Source organism: Diabrotica virgifera, chromosome 6 (assembly GCF_917563875.1).
Source record: "Diabrotica virgifera virgifera chromosome 6, PGI_DIABVI_V3a".
Lineage (NCBI taxonomy): Eukaryota > Metazoa > Arthropoda > Insecta > Coleoptera > Chrysomelidae > Diabrotica > Diabrotica virgifera.
The window spans coordinates 141488049-141515608 of NC_065448.1; the positions used below are offsets into that span (position 1 = coordinate 141488049).

General features: G+C 33.8%; 1 protein-coding gene across 1 annotated transcript; it reads left to right on the forward strand.

Moving 5' to 3' along the window:
• The first annotated feature begins 1251 nt into the window (after positions 1 to 1251).
• LOC114325328 (zinc finger protein 91-like) lies at positions 1252 to 26824 on the forward strand. Its single transcript, XM_050653064.1, has 2 exons — positions 1252 to 2044; positions 25596 to 26824. The coding sequence occupies exons 1-2, from the start codon at positions 1252 to 1254 to the stop codon at positions 26822 to 26824; spliced, it is 2022 nt and encodes a 673-aa protein (XP_050509021.1).
• Positions 26825 to 27560: the final 736 nt, after the last annotated feature.

A 27560-nucleotide genomic window follows, 5' to 3' on the forward strand; every position in this document is an offset into this window, starting at 1 on the left:
CTTCTCCAGGACCTCGTGCCATACTGGGGCCCCGTACAGTGCGATTGATAAAATTGACTTGAGCGTCGCCGCTCTTTTATGAGATCCAGGACCCTCTATATTTGGAATTAACTTGCTTAACGTGGAGGACCTTTTTTCCGCTTTCCGACATGCCTCTTGCACGTGTGGTCCGAATGTCCGCTTGTCGTCAAAAGTAATTCCTAGATATTTAAATGTCTTCTGGGGTCTTATTTCGGAGCCTTTGTATTCAAATACTACACACAGCGGCAAAATTAACGGAACATTCTAAAAATGGGACATGTTAGATGTCTCGAATTTCCTAAACCTGTTGTCCGATTTGAATATTTTTTTTAGTATGTTATAGCCTTATTATTTAAAAAAATCTATGTAATGATATTGTTGCTAGACAGGTAAGTTTCATTTTATATCGGATGTAACAATCATACTGTGTCCTTTTCCTTAAAGTTCGGAACACTCCGTAGAGTAGTCTAGTATATATAAAATATTGAAATTAAAATTCAATTGTAGCCTTAGGTTTTCTTTCTAGACAAGAGGCTTTGAATCCTCCACATTTTGAGTGTGTTGAAAAATTCGCAGTATCTCCGGTTCTGGAAGACATAGAATCTTCTTTTTTTTACGAAATCTTAACTGGAAAATTTTAATTTCTTCCAAAAATCGGAAACTTCTGGAAAAATCACAATTTCTATATTTACCTTCTGTCCAATTACTATTTTTTAGTTAATCATTTCGTTGCTAATAGATAACTATAATTTTAGGTTTCAAATGTGAAGATCGACTGACTGATGAAAACGACGAAGAAGAAAAAATAAGATTCAGGTTATGTTATGAAAGCGTCAACAATTGTATGTAGTAAATAAAATTAGTTATTAAAATGCAGTACTACAAGCAAAATAAAATTAATTAAATTTACCTTTATATAATAATTGCATATCATATCAATATTGTGGAGCAATATATAATTTTTCTGCTTCATTGACAGAAGGTATGAAATATACGTCAATTTGACAATTTCAATTGACAATATGAATTATTTAAGATAGTTGCAATATTTCTCCGCGACTCGCGCAGGGTCGTTTCTCGTTTCCCCTTCCAAGTACTTGCACACCGCGAATAAATAACCAATTAAACCAATGTACAACTGACGGTAGGAAAGTGAATACTGTTGAAAAACCATTTGGATGTGAAATATGCACAAAACAGTTTGCACGAAGTTTTGACTTAAAAGTTCATATGAGAACGCACACTGGTGAAAAACCATTTGGATGTGAAATATGCACAAAACAGTTTGCACGAAGTTTTGACTTAAAAGTTCATATGAGAACGCACACTGGTGAAAAACCATTTGTATGTGAAGTATGCACAAAAAAATTTTCCCAAGCTGCTAACTTTAAAGTTCATATGAGAACGCATATTGGTGAAAAGCTATTTGGATGTCAAATATGCACAAAACAGTTTATAACAAATAATCAATTAAAAAGACATATGGTGGTACATACTGGTGTAAAACCATTTGGATGTAAAATATGCACAAAACAGTTTGTAACACACAATGAGTTAAAAAGACATAGTGTGGTGCATACTGGTGAAAAACCATTTCGATGTGAAATTTGCACCAGAGAGTTTTCGCAAAGTTCTGATTTAAAAATACATTTGAGAATTCACACTGGAGAAAAATTATTTGGATGTGAAATATGTACAAAACAGTTTTCAAGACGGGCTCAATTAAAAATACATATGTTGGTGCATACTGGTGAAAAACCTTTTGAATGTCAATTATGCACAAAACAGTTTTCAAAACGGGATCACTTAAAAGGACATAATATGATAGTGCATACTAGTGAAAAACCATTTGGATGTGAAATATGCACAAAACAGTTTACACGAAGTGCTGACTTAAAAAGACATACGATGTTGCATACTGGTGAAAAACCATTTGGATGTCAAATTTGCACCAAAGAGTTTTCAAGACGGGCTCACTTAAAAGGACATATGGTGGTGCATACTGGTGAAAAACTATTTGGATGTGAAATTTGCACCAAAGAGTTTTCGCGAAGTTATGATTTAAAAGTACATTTGAGAATTCACACTGGATAGAAACCATTTGTGAAATTTGCAGTAAACTGTTTATGGTAGCAAATAGAGATTTAAAAAGATATATGTCAACACATTCTCAAACAGAGTTACTTTAATGTCAAATATGTAATAAACAGTTTTCAAAAAGCCCGAGTTAACAATACATTTGAGAGTGCACAATGAAAAAAAAACTATTTGTCTGTGAAATATGTACAACGGTTTTTACAATATGCTCAGATCAAAGTTCACATTACATACTGGAAAAAGTCGTTTTTTATGGAAAAAGTGCACCAGACAGTTTTTAACGAGTACTCGACATAAAAATATAAACTGCAAGCAGTACTTAACGTTAAAACTAATGGTATATAATATATACTTATTATCATTCTTATACATCTACTAGTCGCATAGCGAGGGAGAATACAATCAATTGCCTTCTACAGTCACCACACTCAATTTTTTGTGACCTATTTTGCATATCTCCTTCCAATTTCCTCTGATACCCTACATTTTTCTGATTCGTATTTTTTTTTAATTTCTTATTTTATTCTTAACTCAAGAAGGACTGGGTTGATTTGGCTACTTTTGATTTTAAAATATTTGTAGAAATCTAAGGCAGAAGATCTTACAATATCACATCAGATATCAAATTTTGTTAGTTTTATAGGAAGAGGAAGTGTGTAGAAAATGTGCTCCTTTCTCAAAAATATATCTTTTGATAATATCGAAAATTAATATACAGAAAATGTATTTATAATTAAAAATCATTTTAAAACATTGTTTACTTACAGTAATAAAAACTATTGTTCAGCATCTTCTCTGCGATAAAGTTGAAAGTTTCATTTTGATCATTTTAATAATGATAAAAATGAAACAATAGACGGCCGGAGTGTGACGTCACGGCCAACTGCGGCTATAATCAATGTTATTATCACTTTCCAAAAAAAGATTGTAAACACATTGAAAAGATAGAGTTTACCGAATCTCAAGACTTTTTAATTAGTGTAAAGTTAAAATTTTGCTTCCTGTGCTATTTTTTATGTTTAATTATAGTGTTTTTTTTTAATTTCACTATCTTAATTCGTTCTCCTAACCTTACTTCACCCATACATACATTTTATTGCTATTTATATAAAACATCATGCTTTATTATTTACACAACCTTGTAAAATTGTTATTCGCTCTGAGCGTTAACAAAGTGTCAAAGCAAAATCGACCGACCTGCTCATGGTGGCGGTTTTTTGAAATTTTATCAGGACGCTTTGTGTATGTTTAAATGTGACATTTAAAAAAAATGCCGTGTCACGCTAGTGATATTATGTATTAATATAAACAGAAAATAAAAACGCACTTAATCTGATATAAATTCTTCACTTTCCAATATTGATTATCAGTTTGATTTTGTATACATAACCTCACTATCGCAGTTTATGTCAATAAATCTTTATTAACGAAAAAGAAAATATTTTTGTTGCACTATAAATTACAGTATAAATTAATAACTAATGAATTCTAACAATTGTATTTGGTTATTATCACTACATAATAAAATATTCAAGTTTAACAAAATAATCCCATAAGACTCGATGTTAAAACGTCCTTACAAAATCCGACAGCGTGTCACGTGACTGTAAGTAGAGGGGAGACGCACGGAGCCAATAGTAACTATAACAATACTTACATATTGCAAAAAACGGAAATATTCTCTGTAAAAACTGAAAAAACAATAAAAAAATAGAAATTTGCCACACCAAACAACGTATGTTTAGAAAGGTTTGGAAAAATCTGACATATATGTCAATAAAAATTGACACTTCTACGTCATCACTTCGGCCGTCTATTATTCTAAATACCATGTTTAGAACAAACAAAGTGTCAAATGCATGGATTTCACGGGAAACGGAAAAAAGTAATTAGACCCGAAGTTAGCCACAGTTTTAGTGACGTTAATCTAAAGGCGTATAATATCATTGACAAATGTGTGAATATGACAATAAAATTGTTTTTTTGTATTTTCTTTACAATTTCATCACATTTTCTCACCTTTTAAGCCTTCCTTGGACTTCTACAAATGTTTTAAAATCGAAGTGAGCTAATTCGATGCAGTCATTCTGGAGCTGTTATAAAAATATATAACATGTCATTTATTAAACGTCATTTATTGTTTACATATCGAAACTGTACCGGACAGACTGCGTGACTTGTTGCATTAGTATTTTATAAGATTAGATAGGTATGTGGAAATGTATTTATCAGATATACGTGCCCTTGTAACAATGTTATGTTTTAGATATTTAGCTTTGGGAATGGGGTGGGAAATGTACAACTATATGGGCAAAGTGATTATGTGTATTTATTTACCAGACGTCGTCATTCTCGAAAAATACATTAAAAAAAGGATAATAACAATCAATAATAATTATAAATAATGTAAACGGTGCGGTATGGATAGTGTGAATATTGTTACTTCGCGCTTCCGTCGAATTTGTTGAGATGAGTAATATGAACGACAAAAAATTTATAGAACTTGTCAGGGATAATAATGCCTTATATTATAATTTTGATAATAAAAAATAGTGATAATACATTGAAAGGCAACATTAATTTGACCTGCTGTTGCCAAGGAATTAAAATATTTTCTTTATCCAATATCTTTTTCTTCCTCTTTATAAGCAATTCTGTTTGATCATTGGCGGATTAACCTTTCTGGAAGATTGTCACTCCATCTTTTGCTTGGTGGTCCAATACTTCTTTCACCTCTGTTGTTCTAAAGCTATTTCCTTGTGGCATTTTTATAACTAAGTATTTTCGATTGGAAATAAGCCACAATTTTACTAAAAAATGAATTTATTAACGTTTCGACGTCCAGGTCGGGTGTCGTTGTCAAAATACAAAATAATACTAAATAAACAAAAATGTTGTTGCTTAGTAAAAAATTCTTCTAATAATTTATTTAATCTAATTGGTGATTTATTTATAACTTCTTCCACCGATTGGTGATTTATTTCTTGCTATTTTTACCACATATGTCTCCCCATTCTGCGATGTGGTTATTCCATTTTTTTTTCTATTTAGTGTCGCGTTGTTTATACATTTACGTTACATTTTCTTCTAATGTCTTTACTGCTCTTTCGATCTCTCAGCATATTTCGTGTAATTCTTCTCAATTCTCTCATTTATAGTAGTCTTTATGTTGTGGCTGTATCGGGTCTTGTTTCTGATGCATGTGTTTTTATTGGTTTTACAATGACTTTATAAATTCTTGACTCCATCTTAGTGTTAATATGTCTGTTTCGCCATATGGCCATATGACGACTCTATGTAGAGTGTTATGTCATCCTGGACAATAGGTGCGTTCGGACGACCACAGCGGCTGACTGTCAGCACAAATCGGCTGAGTGGTTGTATCCAGCGGTGATAGGGAAAGCTTAGTAAATCTCTCAAGCGCTGGTTTCCTCGAAAGCGGCACCGACAAACAGCGACCGTAGCACTGCGATGAATTACGTCAGATTACGGTGAAAAATTCAAGGTTCTTCACTGTGGCAATGCAATGTGCAAGCTCAGCAAGCGGTGGCCTCCAACGCATCCTTGGAAACCAACGCAATTATTTTGCATGGTACAGTTTTTTATGATGTCATTCATCGCAGTGTTACGATCGCAGGTTGTCGACACTGCTTTCGAGGAAACCAGCGCTTCAGCGACTAACTTCCAGCGGTGGCGTCTGACAGCTATCGCTTACTCAGCTGTCCAGCCGCTGTGGTCGTCCGAACGCACCCATTGTAATTCCAAGGTATTTTATTTTCATTACTTGTTCAATACTGATGCCATCAAGTTTTATTTTATATCTGATTGGTTCTTTACTGATTACTATTGTTTTAGTTTTCATCATTGTTTCCATTCATTTAAAATTAATGTGCTCGGCTACTAAGGCCACTTGCACAAGAACGGTTAGAAAAATATTACAATGAATAATATGTTACACAATGCAAAAAGATATGGTACAATGAAAATTATATTTTATAATACAACTGAATGTCTTTTAGAATTTTTATGGCGCAATTTATTTGATCCACATCAGTTAGTATATCTCCTATATTGGCTTTGAGGTGAAAAAATAGTCTTCTGGCAGAATATTGGAGGCATTCGGTGAGAATATGATTCACTGTCAGTTGTGATTGACAGCTTTCACAATTAGGTCGGTTGCTGGATGACATCAGGTAACCATGTGTTAATTTTGTATGCCCGATACGGAGTCGTCTTGCCACGACAAGATCTCGTCTAGACAAACTTGTAGGTCCAAAAATAGGAGGACTATCGATTAACTGTTGAATTTGATGTAAAGCTGACCAGTTGGTGTCCCAGTGTTGTTGCCATCGGGTTCTTGTTTTTCTTTTAATGTGAGCTTTTAAAGCCTTGCTAATGTGGATGTTATCGGCGGGAACAGATGATGTTGAGGCAATCTTGGCATGGTGGTCTGCAAGCTCATTACCTTTTATTCCAATGTGAGATGGTAGCCAGATCAGAGTAACTGTTATATTTTGAGAAAGATACGTTGGTAATGGTCATGGATCTTTTGGACAATAGGATGATCAGTGAGTATGTTCTGGATAGACTGGATTGAGGCTAGAGAGTCTGTGCATACAGCAACTTGCTTATTTGATGGGGAAATGGTTTTGATGGCTTGAAGTATGCTGAATAATTTGCTACTATGAACGCTACAAAAGGAGGGGATAAGGGATGCCGTGGTAAGATTATGTGACGTTGTAACAGAACAGCCTACCCCTGTATCATTTTTTGAAGCGTCAGTTTACAGAACTAAGTCGTATTTCTTTGTAAAGATCATTTCTTTAAAATTGTTTATAGGTAATATTAAATTGTCTTCAGTCCACATTTTATCAAACTGGAAAAAATACGTGTATTCCTGTCAAATACTTAGGGTAAAATGTTACCAAACTGGCACAAGATACAATATTAAACGGCGACGGAAAGTAAATGCGACGTCTGCTGAGAATGGTGGTTAAAATAATGGGAGGTGTGTGGAACTGGTATGGGAAGTAAACGGATCGTATAGTGAGAATGGACTTTTAATGGGTGGTGTACGAAACTGGTATCGACCTTAAAGCAGCCACGTCCCGTCGCGTAAGATAAATCAGCCTTAAGAAAATAATGCGGTGGTTGAGGGGTTGACAAATAGTGCTGGTAATAAACGTATGTTAAAACTGTATTTTAAGTCACGAAATCGGTATATTAACTTCGTTTATAGTTACGAATGGTTAAATAACGTAACTATACCTTCGTCAAGAATTTCAACGTTAGCAATACTCAGTATAGTAACCGACTGAACTGTTCATCAAAACGCTAATGAATAATTACTAATTACTTTCTTATTCACACCATATGAGGGGTACAGGAAAAAAAGGAGGAATGTCACTTTTGTTGAATTTTTCAGCAGAGCATTTTCAAATTTAAGATTAATATATTGATTGATATGTTTTGAAGGTTTTTTTTTTTCAAAATCATGTTTGGAAAATTTACTCTGTGGGAACACACGAAAACAAAGTGTTTTCACCTATTTCTGCGTGATTCACAACTGACATTCCCCCTTCTTCTCCTGTATAGGTATTTTATTATTAGTGTTATCTCATGACACAACCCATTTTTAACCAGTGTTATTTACGTATAGTAAAGTACAGAATATAACCTATCTAATGAATTATTAAGACAAAGAATGAAAATTTCTGACATTCCCCCTTTTTTGCTTGTACCTACCCTTCATATATTATATTTACTTACACCAAAGCACTCGTTACTTTCCTTAGTGTCGACTTATATATAATTACGTGCAACGGTTCAAGTTCACGGCATAGCTAATAAGTAAGGGTGGTTTTTTTTTAGATTAAAGTGTCTCGGCAACTATTGGCTATTGACACTGGTACAAAAATTTTACAATATGTTTACGTAAAATATACTCAGTGACATTAGAAGTGTTATAGCCAGAAGGAATCATTTCTTGAACTCAATTTTTTGGCAACACAATGCCTTTATTTAAAGCATACTATTTGACCAGTAAGGGTCTGTGAAAAAACGTCTATTTTTGAATGTGAGAGGTGGCATTCGGGTTTTTGCAGATAAAGTTAGGTGACACCTTCAGTAATAATAATTGACTTATTCTCCTTCTCAAATATGCCCGGAACATTAATAAAAAAATTAAAATATTTAAAAATTTCGAAAAACGTCGATTTTTTTCTGTTTTCTTTGCTTATAACTTTAAAACGATTCGTTTTGGAACAAAGTCGTAGAGAAATAAAATAAAGATAATTGAATTTTGTATAATATACGACTGGTCAAAAATGTATTAACGTATTACCTTTTCTGCAATATAGCAATAAATTCAAAATAAGGGGGCAAAATACGCCTGTTGTTGTTCAATGTTTTTAACCACTTTGGTGGCACTTAGAACCTTAGTAATTCGCTTAGGAAATTCTTTGTAACATAGTTAAACCGTTTACCAAATTTTATTAAAATCGACCTAGTAGATTTTGCATAATAAATTTGCAATCTAAATGTTTTTAAAAAAGTTCAAATTTTTTAAAATCTGTCTGAACAAAAAGTAGACCATTTAGAACTTGGCTAATTTTTTTACATATATGGAGGTGCTCTACCTATCTAATACACTTTACAGATTTAAAATCGGATTATTTAACTGGCCTCAGCAATGTTTTAAACTTATAAACAATTTTTTGGCTTATAAACAAATAGCTTTGTTTAATAATAAAATAACTAATTTTAGCAACGCAAATAATTAAAACCGGTATAATTTGACTTAGACTTTCAAATGCTGTTAGCAGAATTGCTATTTTATTTTTTAATCAAAAGTTATTCGCGTTCAAAAATTGCAATTTTTCGATTTTTTGAAAGTTCCACTGCGTTTATCTCGAAAACTATGCATTCTACGAAAAAACTTGTAAGAACATTTTTTGCTTAGAATCACCCAAGAAATACAAAAAAAATATATTATTTTGCGAAAAATCGATGTTATTTAATTCCACAAGTTCTTTGTTTATAACAATCTTATCGACATCCGGATCAACTGTTATCCAAAAAAATCGTGTTCTACGGGTCAAAAAATACATAAAAATCTTGGGTAAGCCCATCTAAATAAAGGAGCCCGTAGCACACCCTCCTGGCCACAGCACTAATTTGTTTATAAGTTTAAAACATTGCTGAGGCTGATTAAATAATCCGATTTCAATTCTGTAAAGTGCATTTGATAGGCGGAGCGCTTCTTTATATGTAAAAAAATTGACAAATCTTTGTATGTTCTAGTTTTTGTTGTGCAAGATTTTAAAAAATTTTAATTTTTTAAAAAAAGTTTAGATTGCAAAATTATTATTCAAAATCTAGTAAGTTAATTTTAATGAAATTTGGTGTACGGTTTTAGCACATAACAAAAATTTTTTAAGCGAATTAGGAAGGTTCGAAGTGTTACCTAAGTGATGGAAAATCATTGAATAAAGACCGACTTGTTTTGCCCCCTTATTTTATATTTATTGCTATTCTGCAGCAAGGGTGATAAATTAAGACTTTTTAACCAATCGCATCTGATAGAAAATTTAATTATTTTTAAAGATAAAAAAGGGTTCAAGGCAGGTTTTGTTTATATTCGATTCAGAGTTGGACTACCATCTCCATATAGTAACTATTTCAGCATCCTTATGCATCATCAGTGAAGATTATGCAGTCACAACTCTGAAGGGAATACAAACATTCTGCCTCTTTTAAAGCAAACCATCGCGATGCGATGAACCTGCCTTTTGAGACGCAATACAGCGACATCTCTCGTATTACGAGGAAAACGAAAAGCCCTAGATACAAAGTTTACTACTTTTTAAACAATTAGAATAATTGAAATAAAAATATAATAAACAATATTTTAAATCCAAGACTTTTCGTTAATAAACTGCTTTCTGGCTGCATCCCATATCTCCGGATTTTACAATATATAATCACATAGAGACGACGAAATAGGAGAAAGCAAATAGAGGACACTTAGGCCACGCATTTACCTTCTCTTCGTCTAGGAAAAGGACCGAAAGACAGTTTCTAAATACTCACAAATTGAGTAAAAATGAAAAAGATAAAAAAAGGGTTCAAGGCAGGTTTTGTTTATATTCGATTCAGAGTTGGACTACCATCTCCATATAGTAACTATTTCAGCATCCTTATGCATCATCAGGGAAGATTATGCAGTCACAACTCTGAAGGGAATACAAACATTCTGCCTCTTTTAAAGCAAACCATCGCGATGCGATGAACCTGCCTTTTGAGACGCAATACAGCGACATCTCTCGTATTACGAGGAAAACGAAAAGCCCTAGATACAAAGTTTACTACTTTTTAAACAATTAGAATAATTGAAATAAAAATATAATAAACAATATTTTAAATCCAAGACTTTTCGTTAATAAACTGCTTTCTGGCTGCATCCCATATCTCCGGATTTTACAATATATAATCACATAGAGACGACGAAATAGGAGAAAGCAAATAGAGGACACTTAGGCCACGCATTTACCTTCTCTTCGTCTAGGAAAAGGACCGAAAGACAGTTTCTAAATACTCACAAATTGAGTAAAAATGAAAAAGATAAAAAAAGGGTTCAAGGCAGGTTTTGTTTATATTCGATTCAGAGTTGGACTACCATCTCCATATAGTAACTATTTCAGCATCCTTATGCATCATCAGTGAAGATTATGCAGTCACAACTCTGAAGGGAATACAAACATTCTGCCTCTTTTAAAGCAAACCATCGCGATGCGATGAACCTGCCTTTTGAGACGCAATACAGCGACATCTCTCGTATTACGAGGAAAACGAAAAGCCCTAGATACAAAGTTTACTACTTTTTAAACAATTAGAATAATTGAAATAAAAATATAATAAACAATATTTTAAATCCAAGACTTTTCGTTAATAAACTGCTTTCTGGCTGCATCCCATATCTCCGGATTTTACAATATATAATCACATAGAGACGACGAAATAGGAGAAAGCAAATAGAGGACACTTAGGCCACGCATTTACCTTCTCTTCGTCTAGGAAAAGGACCGAAAGACAGTTTCTAAATACTCACAAATTGAGTAAAAATGAAAAAGATAAAAAAGGGTTCAAGGCAGGTTTTGTTTATATTCGATTCAGAGTTGGACTACCATCTCCATATAGTAACTATTTCAGCATCCTTATGCATCATCAGTGAAGATTATGCAGTCACAACTCTGAAGGGAATACAAACATTCTGCCTCTTTTAAAGCAAACCATCGCGATGCGATGAACCTGCCTTTTGAGACGCAATACAGCGACATCTCTCGTATTACGAGGAAAACGAAAAGCCCTAGATACAAAGTTTACTACTTTTTAAACAATTAGAATAATTGAAATAAAAATATAATAAACAATATTTTAAATCCAAGACTTTTCGTTAATAAACTGCTTTCTGGCTGCATCCCATATCTCCGGATTTTACAATATATAATCACATAGAGACGACGAAATAGGAGAAAGCAAATAGAGGACACTTAGGCCACGCATTTACCTTCTCTTCGTCTAGGAAAAGGACCGAAAGACAGTTTCTAAATACTCACAAATTGAGTAAAAATGAAAAAGATAAAAAAGGGTTCAAGGCAGGTTTTGTTTATATTCGATTCAGAGTTGAACTACCATCTCCATATAGTAACTATTTCAGCATCCTTATGCATCATCAGTGAAGATTATGCAGTCACAACTCTGAAGGGAATACAAACATTCTGCCTCTTTTAAAGCAAACCATCGCGATGCGATGAACCTGCCTTTTGAGACGCAATACAGCGACATCTCTCGTATTACGAGGAAAACGAAAAGCCCTAGATACAAAGTTTACTACTTTTTAAACAATTAGAATAATTGAAATAAAAATATAATAAACAATATTTTAAATCCAAGATTTTTCGTTAATAAACTGCTTTCTGGCTGCATCCCATATCTCCGGATTTTACAATATATAATCACATAGAGACGACGAAATAGGAGAAAGCAAATAGAGGACACTTAGGCCACGCATTTACCTTCTCTTCGTCTAGGAAAAGGACCGAAAGACAGTTTCTAAATACTCACAAATTGAGTAAAAATGAAAAAGATAAAAAAGGGTTCAAGGCAGGTTTTGTTTATATTCGATTCAGAGTTGGACTACCATCTCCATATAGTAACTATTTCAGCATCCTTATGCATCATCAGTGAAGATTATGCAGTCACAACTCTGAAGGGAATACAAACATTCTGCCTCTTTCCTCGTAATACGAGAGATGTCGCTGTATTGCGTCTCAAAAGGCAGGTTCATCGCATCGCGATGGTTTGCTTTAAAAGAGGCAGAATGTTTGTATTCCCTTCAGAGTTGTGACTGCATAATCTTCACTGATGATGCATAAGAATGCTGAAATAGTTACTATATGGAGATGGTAGTCTAACTCTGAATCGAATATAAACAAAACCTGCCTTGAACCCTTTTTTATCTTTTTCATTTTTACTCAATTTGTGAGTATTTAGAAACTGTCTTTCGGTCCTTTTCCTAGACGAAGAGAAGGTAAATGCGTGGCCTAAGTGTCCTCTATTTGCTTTCTCCTATTTCGTCGTCTCTATGTGATTATATATTGTAAAATCCGGAGATATGGGATGCAGCCAGAAAGCAGTTTATTAACGAAAAGTCTTGGATTTAAAATATTGTTTATTATATTTTTATTTCAATTATTCTAATTGTTTAAAAAGTAGTAAACTTTGTATCTAGGGCTTTTCGTTTTCCTCGTAATACGAGAGATGTCGCTGTATTGCGTCTCAAAAGGCAGGTTCATCGCATCGCGATGGTTTGCTTTAAAAGAGGCAGAATGTTTGTATTCCCTTCAGAGTTGTGACTGCATAATCTTCACTGATGATGCATAAGGATGCTGAAATAGTTACTATATGGAGATGGTAGTCCAACTCTGAATCGAATATAAACAAAACCTGCCTTGAACCCTTTTTTATCTTTTTCATTTTTACTCAATTTGTGAGTATTTAGAAACTGTCTTTCGGTCCTTTTCCTAGACGAAGAGAAGGTAAATGCGTGGCCTAAGTGTCCTCTATTTGCTTTCTCCTATTTCGTCGTCTCTATGTGATTATATATTGTAAAATCCGGAGATATGGGATGCAGCCAGAAAGCAGTTTATTAACGAAAAGTCTTGGATTTAAAATATTGTTTATTATATTTTTATTTCAATTATTCTAATTGTTTAAAAAGTAGTAAACTTTGTATCTAGGGCTTTTCGTTTTCCTCGTAATACGAGAGATGTCGCTGTATTGCGTCTCAAAAGGCAGGTTCATCGCATCGCAATGGTTTGCTTTAAAAGAGGCAGAATGTTTGTATTCCCTTCAGAGTTGTGACTGCATAATCTTCACTGATGATGCATAAGGATGCTGAAATAGTTACTATATGGAGATGGTAGTCCAACTCTGAATCGAATATAAACAAAACCTGCCTTGAACCCTTTTTTATCTTTTTCATTTTTACTCAATTTGTGAGTATTTAGAAACTGTCTTTCGGTCCTTTTCCTAGACGAAGAGAAGGTAAATGCGTGGCCTAAGTGTCCTCTATTTGCTTTCTCCTATTTCGTCGTCTCTATGTGATTATATATTGTAAAATCCGGAGATATGGGATGCAGCCAGAAAGCAGTTTATTAACGAAAAGTCTTGGATTTAAAATATTGTTTATTATATTTTTATTTCAATTATTCTAATTGTTTAAAAAGTAGTAAACTTTGTATCTAGGGCTTTTAATTATTTTTGTTTTATTCCTATACGACTTTGTTCCAAAATGAATCGTTTTAAAGTTATAAGCAAAAAAATAGAAAAAAAACGAAATTTTTTGAAATTTTTATATATTTTATTTTTTTTATTAATGTTCCGTGCATATTTGAGAAGGAGCATAAATCAATTATTATTAACGAAGTTATCACCTAACTTTATCCGCAAAAATCTGAATGCCACCTCTCACATCCACCTAAAAACAGATCCTTACTGGTCTATATGATAACAATATCAATGTTTTATCTTTTATAGTTTTTGTAAAAATAAAGTTGTATCTTTAAATTTTTTTGTGAACAGACCCATTTATAATGACCGGTTGGTACAGAAATTTTTAGTTATTATTCCTCAGTCTAATTGTATTCAGTGCAAGAATATGCCTCGAGTTCGAAGACACCAAAATTACCACCATTTTAGCGATTTTGACAGGGGTAGAATTATTGCCTATGATATGGATTTGTCATATCCCGAAATTGGCCGTCGTGTTAATTGTACGGCAATAACAGTAATGCGAGTGTGTCGGGTGTGGACAAACGAAGGTAGAGGAACACGAAGAAGACCAACTGGTCAACTGAGGCGTACCACAGAGCGTCAAGATAGGCGCTTTAAGCAAGAAACCCATTATGAACGCCCGGCACGGCACAGCACAGGCCGGCACGTCCAAAAACCCATTTGTAACGGCCGGCACGGCACGGCACCGGAAAAATGATCATATATTTTAAAAACTATCGTAAAATAAAAGTTTTTAAAAGACATAAACTACACAATTTTAATGAATATGCATCATGTTAAAAAAACGAATTCATGGTTAAAAGATAATGTACGAACCTGTCCATTGATCAAAATTTTCGGATATTTGTACCCATGTATTGTCCTTTTTCTTACTATCATGATAACTTGAGTCCGATGCATCATACAAAAATGGGTATTCTCTGACACTCTCAATGAAAAGTTCTTCCATATTACTTTATTTCAAAAGAAACAACGCGCTTTCAATTAAAAAATCAACAATATATCTGCTTATTACCAACAATTATGACGCACTGGCGCTGACTGGCCGTTCACCGTTCGACTTCAACGGATTTTATTCTCCTCGGAGAATTTTGGCCGTTCCCGTTTGCGTGCTGGCCTGTGCCGGGCCGAGCCGGCCGCTCATAATGGGTTACGTTGCATTTAAAACTATACAAATGAATCTGGACTGTCCTGTGCCGTGCCGGCCGTTCATAATGGGTTTCTTGCTTTAGATTCCTGCCTCTGCGAGACCGTTTGCTACTACGCGTCAAATCTCTGACCAATGGATTGGAGTTGAAGATAGACTTGTTACTATACGTTTATACCGTAGCATTCGAGCCTTTGGACTGGTATGATTCCGCCCACGACGAGTGCTTCCTTTGACTGCGGACCACTGTCATCAAAGATTGAATTGGTGCAGAGAACGGCAGCATTGGGTGGCAGAATAGCGCTGAATCGCGATTTTGTTTAGGTATACATGATGGTCGTAAGATGATAAGACGCTGCCTTGGAGAGCGACGAGATATCGGGTTTTCTGTTGAGAGGTATCTACACAGAACAGTTGGAGTAATGGTCTGGGGGATTATTGTCTGTGGTAGCCGATCACCACTTTTGTTTATTCAAGGCAGTATGACAGAGGCACGTTATTTTGATGAAATCTTACAAACCACTTTACTGCCTTATCTAAATGGCCGTAGAAATGCCCTTTTTCAAGAAGACAACGCGCCTCCCCATATTGCTTGTCGAAGTGAGAACATCGTTCGCTGTGAATCGAAAACCAGGTCTTCCCACTGATCGTCTTCCTATTGAGGAGCCGTCTCTCGCTGTCCTGACTACTCTATTTGTTGTCATTCGGCTTATGTGCAGGTCATTCCATTATATTCTTCTGTTTATTACCCAGTTATTAATGTTATCCACCTTGCATCTCCGTCGTATATCTGCACTTCTGGCTTTGTCCCATAGTCTTACCATCGATTTTTCGAAGGGTTTTCATCTCCGGTGTTTCGAGCAATCTTTTTGTTAGCGCTGTGTCGGGTCGTGTTTCTGCCGCGTATGTCATTATTGGTCTGATGACTGTTTTGTAAATTCTGCCTTTTATTTCTTTTCCGATATTTTTATTTCTCTATATTGTGTAATTCAGGCAACCTGCAGCACTGTTTGCTCTATTCACTTGATCTTCCACTTCTGTTTCGAGCCTTCCGTAGCTAGATAGTGTGATGCGTAGGTATATAAACTGCTTCACTTGTTCTATTATCTGACCTTCCAGCTCCAATTTACATCTTATTGGATCTGCTGTTATAACCATGCATTTTGTATTTTTTGGGAAAATTAGCATGGTAAATTTTGTGACGGTTATGTTAAACTGGTGCAGCATAAGTTGTAAATCATCTTCACTTTGAGAGATTAGTATTGCATCGTGTGTATAGCAGGTTATTTTAAGTTGTCTCCCATCATTTGGTATCCTTTTTTAGTTCTTACTTTTTTATTATTTCGTCCATGGTCAGGTTGAACAATAAAGGACTCAAGGAATCCCCCCTGTCTTATCCATTGCCGGCTTCAATGGAACGTGATAGTGTGACGTCAAAAGATTTCTAAGCACGTTGTGTCTAGGTATACGCTAACGTGTACGCAAATAAAAAAGTTAGGTAGAATTAAACGTCACAACAAATATTTTTCTATCAAACAAACACTAAACATATCAAAATGGCGTGTATCAAAATATACAGTCACTGCCAACGCTAAATAGTCACTAGCTTGATGAAGTTTAACTTTTTTAAAAATGAATAACCATTTTCAATGTCGTTTCAACACGAAACTACAGCCGCGCGATATTCTAGTCCAATCAGAGAGTGCCGCAAGCACCTCTACCGGTTTCGAAACTTATTAGTCTCTCATCAGGAGGCACATATGCTGCTCTCCCCGATCCAACCAGAACAAACCCCGGCGTACAGTCACGGATCGCAACGAACGAAATGGCATAGATGCCCTAGCGTGAAGCCCTTATATGCCATTAGGATGAAAACTTAGACTTTTGATAGCAGTTGCCGCTAGGGCATCTACGCCGTTTCGTTCGTTCCGATCCGTGACTGCACGCCGGGGTTTGTTTTAGTTGGATCGGGGAGAGCAGCATATGTGCCTCCTGATGAGAGACTAATAAGTTTCGAAACCGGTAGACGTGCTTGCGGCACTCTCTGATTAGACTAGAATATCGCGCGGCTGTAGTTTCGTGTTGCAACGACATTGAAAATGGTTATTCATTTTTGATTTACTTTACTCTGTTTTGAGTACAAAGGGAACTATTCTCGTTGGAACTTTACCGCGCTGAGCAGATGGGACGTGAATTATATATTGTAAAATTCCCTCATCTTCCTTAGTCTCGGCATCCATATGGCTTGCAAATTGAAGACCTATTTACAAAAACAACTTAACTGTATGTTTAAGACAAGAATAAAAAACCGCTAAACGCCGTAAAAATGAGTGGCGCATAAAATATTCCAGCTACAAAAGATTTGATATGAATGTTACGTGGCGCGAAAATGGATTTTCATTTGATGCAAAACAAAATTCTAGTTTTATTTTAAAAGATTTTTCCATAATATTTGCTAAATTTGAAGTAAACGCGCCACAAAAGAGTAACTTTGATACAGTTTGAATTTTGAAACTCTTTTATGGCGCGTTTACTTCAAATTTAGCAAATATTATGGAAAAATATTTTAAAATAAAACTAGAATTTTGTTTTGCATCAAATGAAAATCCATTTTCGCGCTACGTAACATTCATATCAAATCTTTTGTAGCTGGAATATTTTATGCGCCACTCATTTTTACGGCGTTTAGCGGTTTTTTATTCTTGTATCAGGAGTTTTTCAAAGTTATTTATAAATTAAATGTATGAAGTTGCATGCAATGTTCATCTATTACACGTCAAGCTTTATAAATGGTCACCTTTGTTGCATTATCTCCCAAATGATCTAGTGTCCATCGAATGTACACTAAATTTTTTTCTATTCGAAATAGATTGAAAAAAAATATTGAGAAGGCCGGTAAATGAAGTCAGATTGCCATTTGCCAGATCAAATTTAGCGTCGCAACCACTACAACTACATAAACCATTTTGGGAATAATCGTTAATTGGATTATACTTTTGTAGCTTAATAACTTCTAAACGGCTTAACCGATTTTGATCAGTAAACATGAGTTTGAAACGTATTGACCAGTAGTATCTGATGGATCTAAGGTCAAGTATGATAACTGAAGCTATTACAGGAATTATTGAGCTTGAGAAACAATAGATTTTATTATATTTATGAAGCCTATAACCTAAAAATTCCAATTTTCCCGGATATGAGGTATACACCGTTAGATTCGTCTTGAGTCCCTCTACAAACGCTCAGTTAGTGGCGCAATTCGTAGGTTGAAATGTTGAGTAATTGTCGAAAAACCAAAATTTTCAAAGTTTAGTTTTTCAGTTTTTCGGCTATACTGAGCCGTGTGTATATCTGATCCTGACGGCTTAAACACCATTTGAAAGCTTAAGTCAACACTATTGATTTGATGTATTTGCGGTTCTCCTGTCTCTTCTTGATCCGAATATATTCCCCCAAAAAATATGTCGTTTTGTACCTACCAAGTCCTATAGCTGGCTTATGGGTGGTCAAAAGTCACAAACTACACCGGTTCTAAATCAGCCCTGACCCCCTCTTTAAACACAGAGAAAAAATATCAAATCGGTTTAACTTTCAAACACACATACATACATATCCACATTTTCCCTTTTTTAAATAAAAATTCACATATCTAAGCTCTATAACTTTTGAATGGTATAACCGATTTTCAAAATTAGACATGCGTTGGAAAGGTAATGATCAGTTTTATTAGAAGCCGCAAAGGTTTGACTTAAATTTTTAAACTTTTTGGGAGTTTTGGTGACGAGAACGAAAATCAGACCCTAAATAGGAAGGGCCGTAAAATCTACACTCTTGGACCAAAATCGATGGTTGACATATAAATGGGTGAGTCTTTTTCTGAACTTTAAGATGGGTGTTGGCCCAATTTTCAATTCAGTCAGATTTAGAAAATCGAAAATTTTGTAAATATATAGTGTCGCGTGTAGGGGGGTGTGGGTGTGCGCCACTGGCGAGAACTGCCGTTCTCTGGTAATGTTCAAAATTAGACATGCGTTGGAAAGGTAATGATCAGTACTGTTAGAAGCCGCAAAGGTCGGACTTAAATTTTCGAAGTTTTTGGGAGTTTTGGGGACCAGAACGAAAAACAGACTCTAAATAGGAAGGGCCGTAAAATCGACACCCTTGGACCAAAATGGATGGTTGACATATAAATGGGTGAGTCTTTTTCTGAACTTGAAGATGGGAGTTGGCACAATTTTCAATTCAGTCAGATTTAGAAAATTGAAAATTTCGTGTATATATGTAATAGTGTCGCGTGTAGGGGGTTGTATTTCTGCGCCACTGGCGAGAACTGCCGTTATCTGGTAATCTTTTCGATATAAAACTAACAGTTTCGCTAACTAATAAATCGAAAACTATTAATTTTATCAAAAAAATGTATAATGAACATTTTTTGCTTATAATTAATATTTTTACCAGCATTTGCGGTCAAAATATAAAAAAAAATTCCACCTTCGAGATGAGGTGGCAACCACCCCATAGTCAAAGCGTCTTTCGGTATCATATAGATTTTTAGCCTTGGACTATCCACTACTTATTGTCAAATTTTCAAGCAAATCTATCCATTCTGTAAAAATTGCGAAGTGAAAAATTTCAGTTCCTGGACTAATTATACTTTTGGAGCTCTATAACTTCTGAACGGCTTACCTGATGTTGATCACTAAACATGAATTTGAAACGTATTGACAAGTAGTATCTGATACATCCAAATTGAGTATGATAACTGAACGTATTACAGGAATTATTGAGCTTGATAAACCGTTTTTCCCATAAGAAATATATTTGATCATACTTATGAAGCGTATAACTTAAAAATTCGAATATTCCCAGATATAAGGCATACACCGTTAGACGCGTCCTGAGTCCTTCTACAAACGCTCAGTTATTGGCGCAATTCGTAGGTTGAAATTTTGAGTAATTGTCGAAAAACCAAAATTTTCAAAGTTTAATTTTTCAGTTTTTTGGTTATGGTGAGCAGTGTGTATATCTCAACTTGATCGATTAGGCGCCATTTGAAAGCTTAAGAGGAAACAGTAGCGATCAACAGGTAGCGAAAACGCGTTCCAAGATTGCGGCTGTAATTTTGAATATTTTTTCGAGATATTTGGCACACGTATTCGTAATATAATAAAGAATGGCGGTACAGAGCCCAATTTGAAAAATATATTAATATGTGGAAATTACTCTGTAATTAAATAAAATATTAAAAAAACGAGCCTGTACCGCCATTAAGAAGAACAAAAAAATACATTTTCTTCAAATAAACTTTTTTATCCGATGCCTAGGTTTTGTGTCATTTTGGAACTACTAAAATTTTTTATTTCATTAGTAGTTCCAAAATGACACAAAATCTAGGCATCGGATAAAAAAGTTTATTTGAAGAAAGTGTATTTTTTTGTTCTTCTTAATGGCGGTACAGGCTCGTTTTTTTAATATTGTATTTAATTACAGAGTAATTTCCACATGTTAATATATTTTTCAAATTGGGCTCTGTACCGCCATTCTTTATTATATTACGAATATGTGTGCCAAATATCTCGAAAAAATATTCAAAATTACAGCCGCAATCTTGGAACGCGTTTTGGCTACCTGTTGATCGCTACTGTATCACCTTAACTCAACCCTATTGATTTGGTGTATTTGTGGTTTTCCTGTCTTTTCTTAAACCTAAGATATATACGCCCAAAAAATATGCTATTTTGTATCTACCTAGCCCTCTAGCTGACTTACGGGTAGTCAGAAGTCAAAAATTAGACCGGTTCTGAATCGGCCCTCACACCCTCTTGAAACACAGAAGAAAAAAAATTCAGATCGGTTTAACTTTTCCACATACATACATACATACATACATACATATCCACAAACATTTTCCATTTTTTAAATAAAAATTGAGTCATATTTCTGAACTCGATAACTTTTGAATGGTATAACCGATTTTCAAAATTAAACATGCGTTGGAAAGGTAATGATCTGTGCTATCAGAAGCCCTAAAGGTCGGGCTTAAATTTTTGGGAGTTTTGGGGACGAGAACGAAAAACATGCTTTAAATGGGAAGGGCCGTAAAATCCACACCCTTGGACCAAAATGGAGAAGTAACATATGGATGGACGAGTATTTTCCTAAACTTTAAGATGGAATTTGGCCCAATTTTCAATTCAGTCAGGTTTAGAAAATCGAAAATTTCGTGTATATATAGTGTCGCATGTAGGGGTGTTGTGCGCCACTGGTGAGAACTGCCGTTCTCTGTGGATTTCTGTAATTTGTTAGTGTAAAAGCCTAATTTCTATGAAAGAATTTTGACATTTTAATGATATTATTTATAAATATGATACGATATAATATCTATAAATAATATGTATAAATATTATCATTAAAATTTTCAATTCTTTCATAGAAATTGTATTTTTACACAAAAAATTACAGAAATCTTAAAAATACAGTTATGTTGTTTTTGTAAATAGGTCTTCAATTGTAGAAGCCTCGGAGGTGTAGCCAGAGAAGGTTCCCATTGTTTTCATTCTGGTGGGATGTAGAGTAGCATTATGTTGCTTTATATGTCATTAGAGTGAAAACTTAGACTTTTAACTTTTTTATTTGCGTACATTTTAGCGTGTGTACCTAGACACAACCTGTTTGGAAACCTTTTTTTGACGTTTTGACGTCACGACTATTGCGGTCCATTGGGTCAGTTAGTTCATCTTCCACTTTTACTTTTATTGTGTTGTTCTGCTAGATGTTTTCGATCGTTTTAATTATTCCTAGAGGTACCTCTCTCGAGTATAACAAATGGATAACGTCCTTTAATTTGACCTTGTCAAATGCTTTCTTAAGGTCCACGAAACATAAATATGCCAGTTTATTGTATTCCAGCGATTTCTCTCGAACTTGCCTCATTATAAATATAGCGTCAGTGCATGACCTTCCCGACCTAAAACCCTGTTGTTCTTCTGCTAATGGTATAATTTTATTTAATTTGTTTGTTATCACTTTGGTTGTTAATTTTAATGTTGTGTTTAATAAGTTAGTTCCTCTGTAATTCTCCGGGTCCGATTTGTCTCTTTTTTGAAGAGAGGTATTAGGATGCTTGATGTCCATTCTTGTGGTATTCTGTTTTGTTCTATTATTTTTTGTATTAGTTTAATAGTTGTTTAGTTAGAGCTTGTCGTCCGTACTTTAGGAGTTCGTTCGATATTTTGTCCTCTCCGGGAGGTTTTCTGTTTTTTAATTTTCTTAATGCTTCCTTTACCTCTACCTCCTCGATGTTTATTTCTTCGTTTGTCGTAACTTCAGGTGTTTGTGGTTCATTATCGTCGTCTTTAGCAAATAGAGGTCGGAAGTAGTCTGCCCATGTTTCCTTCTGAATGTGTTTTCCTTTTATTAATTCGTCCATCTCCTTTCTTTGCCCTCTGATCATTCTCCATACTTCTTTTTGTGTTCCGTAGAAGTCGTGTTCCGTCTGTTTTGAGAGACTCTGCCAGTGCTCCCTTTTTATTTGTCTCACTGATGCTTATTTCGCTATGCTTTAAATGATGACGCATGGGAAGGAGCCTTGGACTAAACTGTAGTAATCATTATAGTTATCATACCTTTTTCTTGAATTTGGTTGTCATGCGATGGGTGACGCTGAAGTAAATTTTGTTTAAACGAGCGGTGTCTTATATTATTTATATTGGGAATTAAATACAGTTTTAGTCTAACATACATTTATTTTTGATGTACGATTTCCACTTACAAGATCATGCTCAGAATACAAATTGTCAAATAAAAAAAATACAAATATTCTAATTAATTTTAGCTGACTCATATTGACAATTCATACATATTTGAAATAAATAGTAGCCCTTTAAAGTTAAGGTCTCACGAGGATTCTGTCAAGGTACTCCAGGGTAATAAACTAGAAATAAACCATGTTCGGGACACTCAAAGATCCAGGTAGCTGACTACTTTTTTAGTTATTATAGACCTATAGGAAGAAAACCTACCTGTTTCCTGCCTAGGGTTCGCATCCGTTTTTTAATTATTAACAATTTAGTGCAAAAATCGCGATATTTTCGATTTTTTGGACCCTATTCAAAAGCTAAATAATTAACATAAAATTACAAAATTAAATTTTTTAGAACATTAAAAAACCTTCAAAATTCCGATTTTTGAAAATTAAAAAGTTAATTTGTTGCTACGCAAACTGCAAAATAAGTAAAAATCGTTATTTGTTAAGAACTTTTACTAAAACTACCTTAGAACTTTAGTGTTTCACCCAAAGTTGGGTATTGAGGTATGTACTTAACAAACCCTCAAAATTTGAGACCGATCAATTAATTAGTTTAAGAATTATTCTAATTGTTTATCCCAGATACCTTTATTTTGCAATAACATAAGACAGAAAATAATGAAGATGGGGCAATTCTGCGTATGCCAAATGAAAGTAGAAAACTGATGCTATCAAAATGTACTAAAAAAAGATAAAAAAATTATCTCATATAGTCAAAAAACCTAATGCCAAATTTGGGAAATTTTGTAGTTTATAAACATTTAGAATAACTTTAAAAATATTGTCCATAGAAAAAATTATTTTGCATATTAGAAAAGCTGGTATTTTACACGAATTTTTAAAAATGTAGTTCAATTGGTGACTAGTCGCGATAAGTGAGGGGGGAGCTGGGAGCCGACAAATGCACGAGTTCCAAAACTAAAAAAGGCAACTTAACTACTATCATTTTCTATATCTCAGGATCTACTGAATATATTTTGATCGTTCTTTTTTTAATTCGTATGTAATTTTTCTATACATTACAAATATGCAATTTGTCTAGACGTTTATTAATTAATAAACAGTCTAATTTGTTTAAACAATTTTTGAAAAAATATTTTTTCCCAAAAATCCATGGTTTTAATCATACTATCGTTATTAATCATAGTAAAAGTTAAGGTATACTTTAATAAATAAATTATCTTCAATAAATAATTATCTAATAATCATTTATTTATTAAAGTGTACCTACTTTAACTTTTTCTATGATCATTAATGATACTATGATTAAAAAAATAGATTTTTGTAAAAAAAAATATTTTTTCAAGAATTGTTTAAACACATTAGACTGGTTATTAATTAATAAATTTACTAAATACATAATAAATAATTAATAAATACATACTAATTAAAAAAGAAAGATCAAAATCCATTGAGTTGATCCGGAGATACAGAAAATTATATACGTTTGAAATTGCTTTTTCGGTATTTTAACTCGGTGGATTTGTAGGTTTCCCCTAGTAATCGTTTGAACTACATTTTTGAAAAATCGTAGAGGGTGCTGTGAAGGTACAATATTTTTGCAAATTTTTTAAGGAAGAATACAAATCCCGTTCTTTAAAATGGCATTAATGAGATTCCTTAATTATTGTAAACAAATTAGCTGTGAATTAAAAAAAAACATATGGCTAACTTTGTCCCAAATGAACCCAGGCTAATTTTTTTTATTTGAAAATTCGTGTTAAAATACTATCTTTTCGAATACATATATAAAAATATTGTTTCTACGGACAACATTTTTAAAGTTATTCTAAATGTTTATAAACTATACAATTTCAAAAATTTGGCTATATTAATTATTTTTTTATTATTTTTTTTATTACATTTTGATACTATCACTATTAACTATTTAGCTTTTGAATGGAGTGCAAAAATGGAGTACTTTCATTTGGCATACTCAGAATTGCCCTATCTTCATTATTTTCTGTCTTATCTTGTTGCAAAATAAAGGTCTCTGGAAGGTCTAATTAATGGATCGGTCTCAAATTTTGAAGGTTTGTTAAGTACGCCAATACTCAACTTTGGGGGAAACACTAAAGTTTTGAGGTAGTTTTAGTAAAAGTTATTAACAAATAACGATTTTCACTTATTTTGCAGTTTGTGTAGCAACAAATTAACTTTTAACTTTCAAAAATCGGCATTTTGAAGGTTTCTCAATGTTGTAAAAAACTGAATTTTGTAATTTTATATTAACTATTTAGCTTTTGAATGGAGTGCAAAAAATCGCGATTTTTGCACTAAATTGTTAATAATGAATAAACCGACGCGAACTCTAGGCAGGAAACAGGTAGGTTTTCTTCCTATAGGTCTACAAAAACTAAAAAAGTAGTCAGCTACCTGGATATTTGAGTGTCCCGAGAAAATCCTTATTACTCTGGACTAAGGGTGAGTGTTGGGAAGAGAGGCTTTGAGACCGCCATAATTTTTGAATGTGTTGAACAATTTGTAGTATCTCCGGTTCGAGAAGATATAGCATCTTCTTTTTTTTTAACAAATCTTAACTATAAAATTTTAATTTCTCCCAAAATTCGGAAAATACTGGAAAAATTACAATTTCATTATTTACCTTCTGCCAAATTACATTTTTGAGTTAATTGTTTCGTTGCTAATAGATAACTATAATTTTAGGTTTAAAGTGTGAAGATAGGCTGACTGATGAAAACAACGAATTACAAAATCTTGTTATAAATAACCAATTGAACCAATATTCAACTGACGGTAGGAAAGTGAATACTGTTGAAAAACCATTTGGATGTGAAATATGCACAAAACAGTTTGCACGAAATTTTGACTTGAAAGTTCATATGAGAACGCACACTGGTGACAAACCATTTGGATGTCAAATATGCAAAAAACAATTTACAAAAAGTACTTACTTAAAAGTTCATATGAGAACGCATATTGGTGAAAAGCTATTTGGATGTCAAGTATGCACAAAACATTTTCTCACAAATGCTCACTTAAAAACACATATGGTGGTGCATACTGGTGTAAAACCATTTGGATGCGAAATATGCACAAAACAGTTTACACAACTGCCTCATTTAAAAGTTCATATGAGAACGCATAATGGTGAAAAACCATTTGGATGTCAAGTATGCACAAAACAGTTTTCCACAAATGATCACTTAAAAAGACATATGGTGGTGCATACTGGTGTAAAACCATTTGAATGCGAAATATGCACAAAACAGTTTGTAACGCACAATGAGTTAAAAATACATATGGTGGTGCATTCTGGTGAAAAACCATTTGGATGTAAAATATGCACAAAACAGTTTAGACGAACTGCTGACTTAAAATCTCATATGATTACCCACACTAGTGAAAAACCATTTGGATGTAAAATATGCACAAAACAGTTTACACAACTTTCTAATTTAAAAATTCATATGAGAATGCACATTGGTGAAAAACCTTTTGGATGTCAAGTATGCACAAAACAGTTTTTAAGAAATGATCACCTAAAAAGACATATGGTAGTGCATACTGGTGTAAAACCATTTGGATGTGAAATATGCACAAAACAGTTTGTAACACACAATGAGTTAAAAATACATATGGTGGTGCATACTGGTGAAAAAACATTTGGATGTGAAATATGCACAAAACAGTTTGCACGAAGTTCTGACTTAAAAGTTCATATGAGAATTCACACTGGTGAAAAACCATTTGGATGTAAAATATGCAAAAAACAGTATAGACGAACTTGGGACTTAAAATCTCATATGATAACCCACACTAGTGAAAAACCGTTTGGATGTAAATTTTGCACCAAAGAGTTTTCCCGAAGTTCTGATTTAAAAATACATTTGAGAATTCACACTGGAGAAAAACCATTTGTGAAATTTGCATAAAACTGTTTATTGTAGGAAATAGATAAAGATTTAAAAAGATATATATGTCAACACATTCTCAAACAGAGCTATTTGAATGTCAAATATATAACAAACAGTTTTCTCACAGTAATTCTTTAAAATTAGATATGAGAAAGAATACCTACTGTAAATAATCTTTTTGTATGTAAAATTTGCACAAAAAAGCTTTCAAGAATCCATGATTTAGGAGAGACACAATAGGTTTGTTCCAACCCGTCACATTACCGTTCTTAAATTGTTAAGAGTATGCGCAGTAACTAAAAATGTGTTGCTGCGCATAAATTTGCGTTATTGCGCATGCGCATAACGATTCAAGAACGGTAATGTGACGGGTTGGAACAAACATCTTGAAGAAAAACTACTATGTGAAATATGTTGTGCAAAACGGTTTTCACAAAAGGCTCATCTAAAGTTCACAGACAAGACACACTGGAAAAAACCTTTTGCATGTAATAACTGCACCAGGTAAAGGAATACATGAAAATACACACTGCAAGCAGAATATAATGTGAAAACTGTTATTATTCTTACTCATCCGTATGAAAATGTATTTACCACGTTGGCGTTGGCATCTCATGTATTAAGCGCGCTTTTTTTAGATATTTAGCTTTTGGAATTGGGTGGAAAATATTATAGGTAGAAATAAAGACCAAAATAAATATAATATGTAGGTATTTATTTACCGAAGGTCCTCATTCTCGAAAAATATGTGCTG

Bases quoted from the DNA above. Each gene is read 5' to 3' on its own strand.
- LOC114325328 (XM_050653064.1), top strand. From the start codon at position 1,252: ATGAGAACGCACACTGGTGAAAAACCATTTGGATGTGAAATATGCACA. The intron at 2,045-25,595 runs GTGAAATTTGCA...CTATAATTTTAG, and splicing joins TGGTGAAAAACTATTTGGAT to GTTTAAAGTGTGAAGATAGG.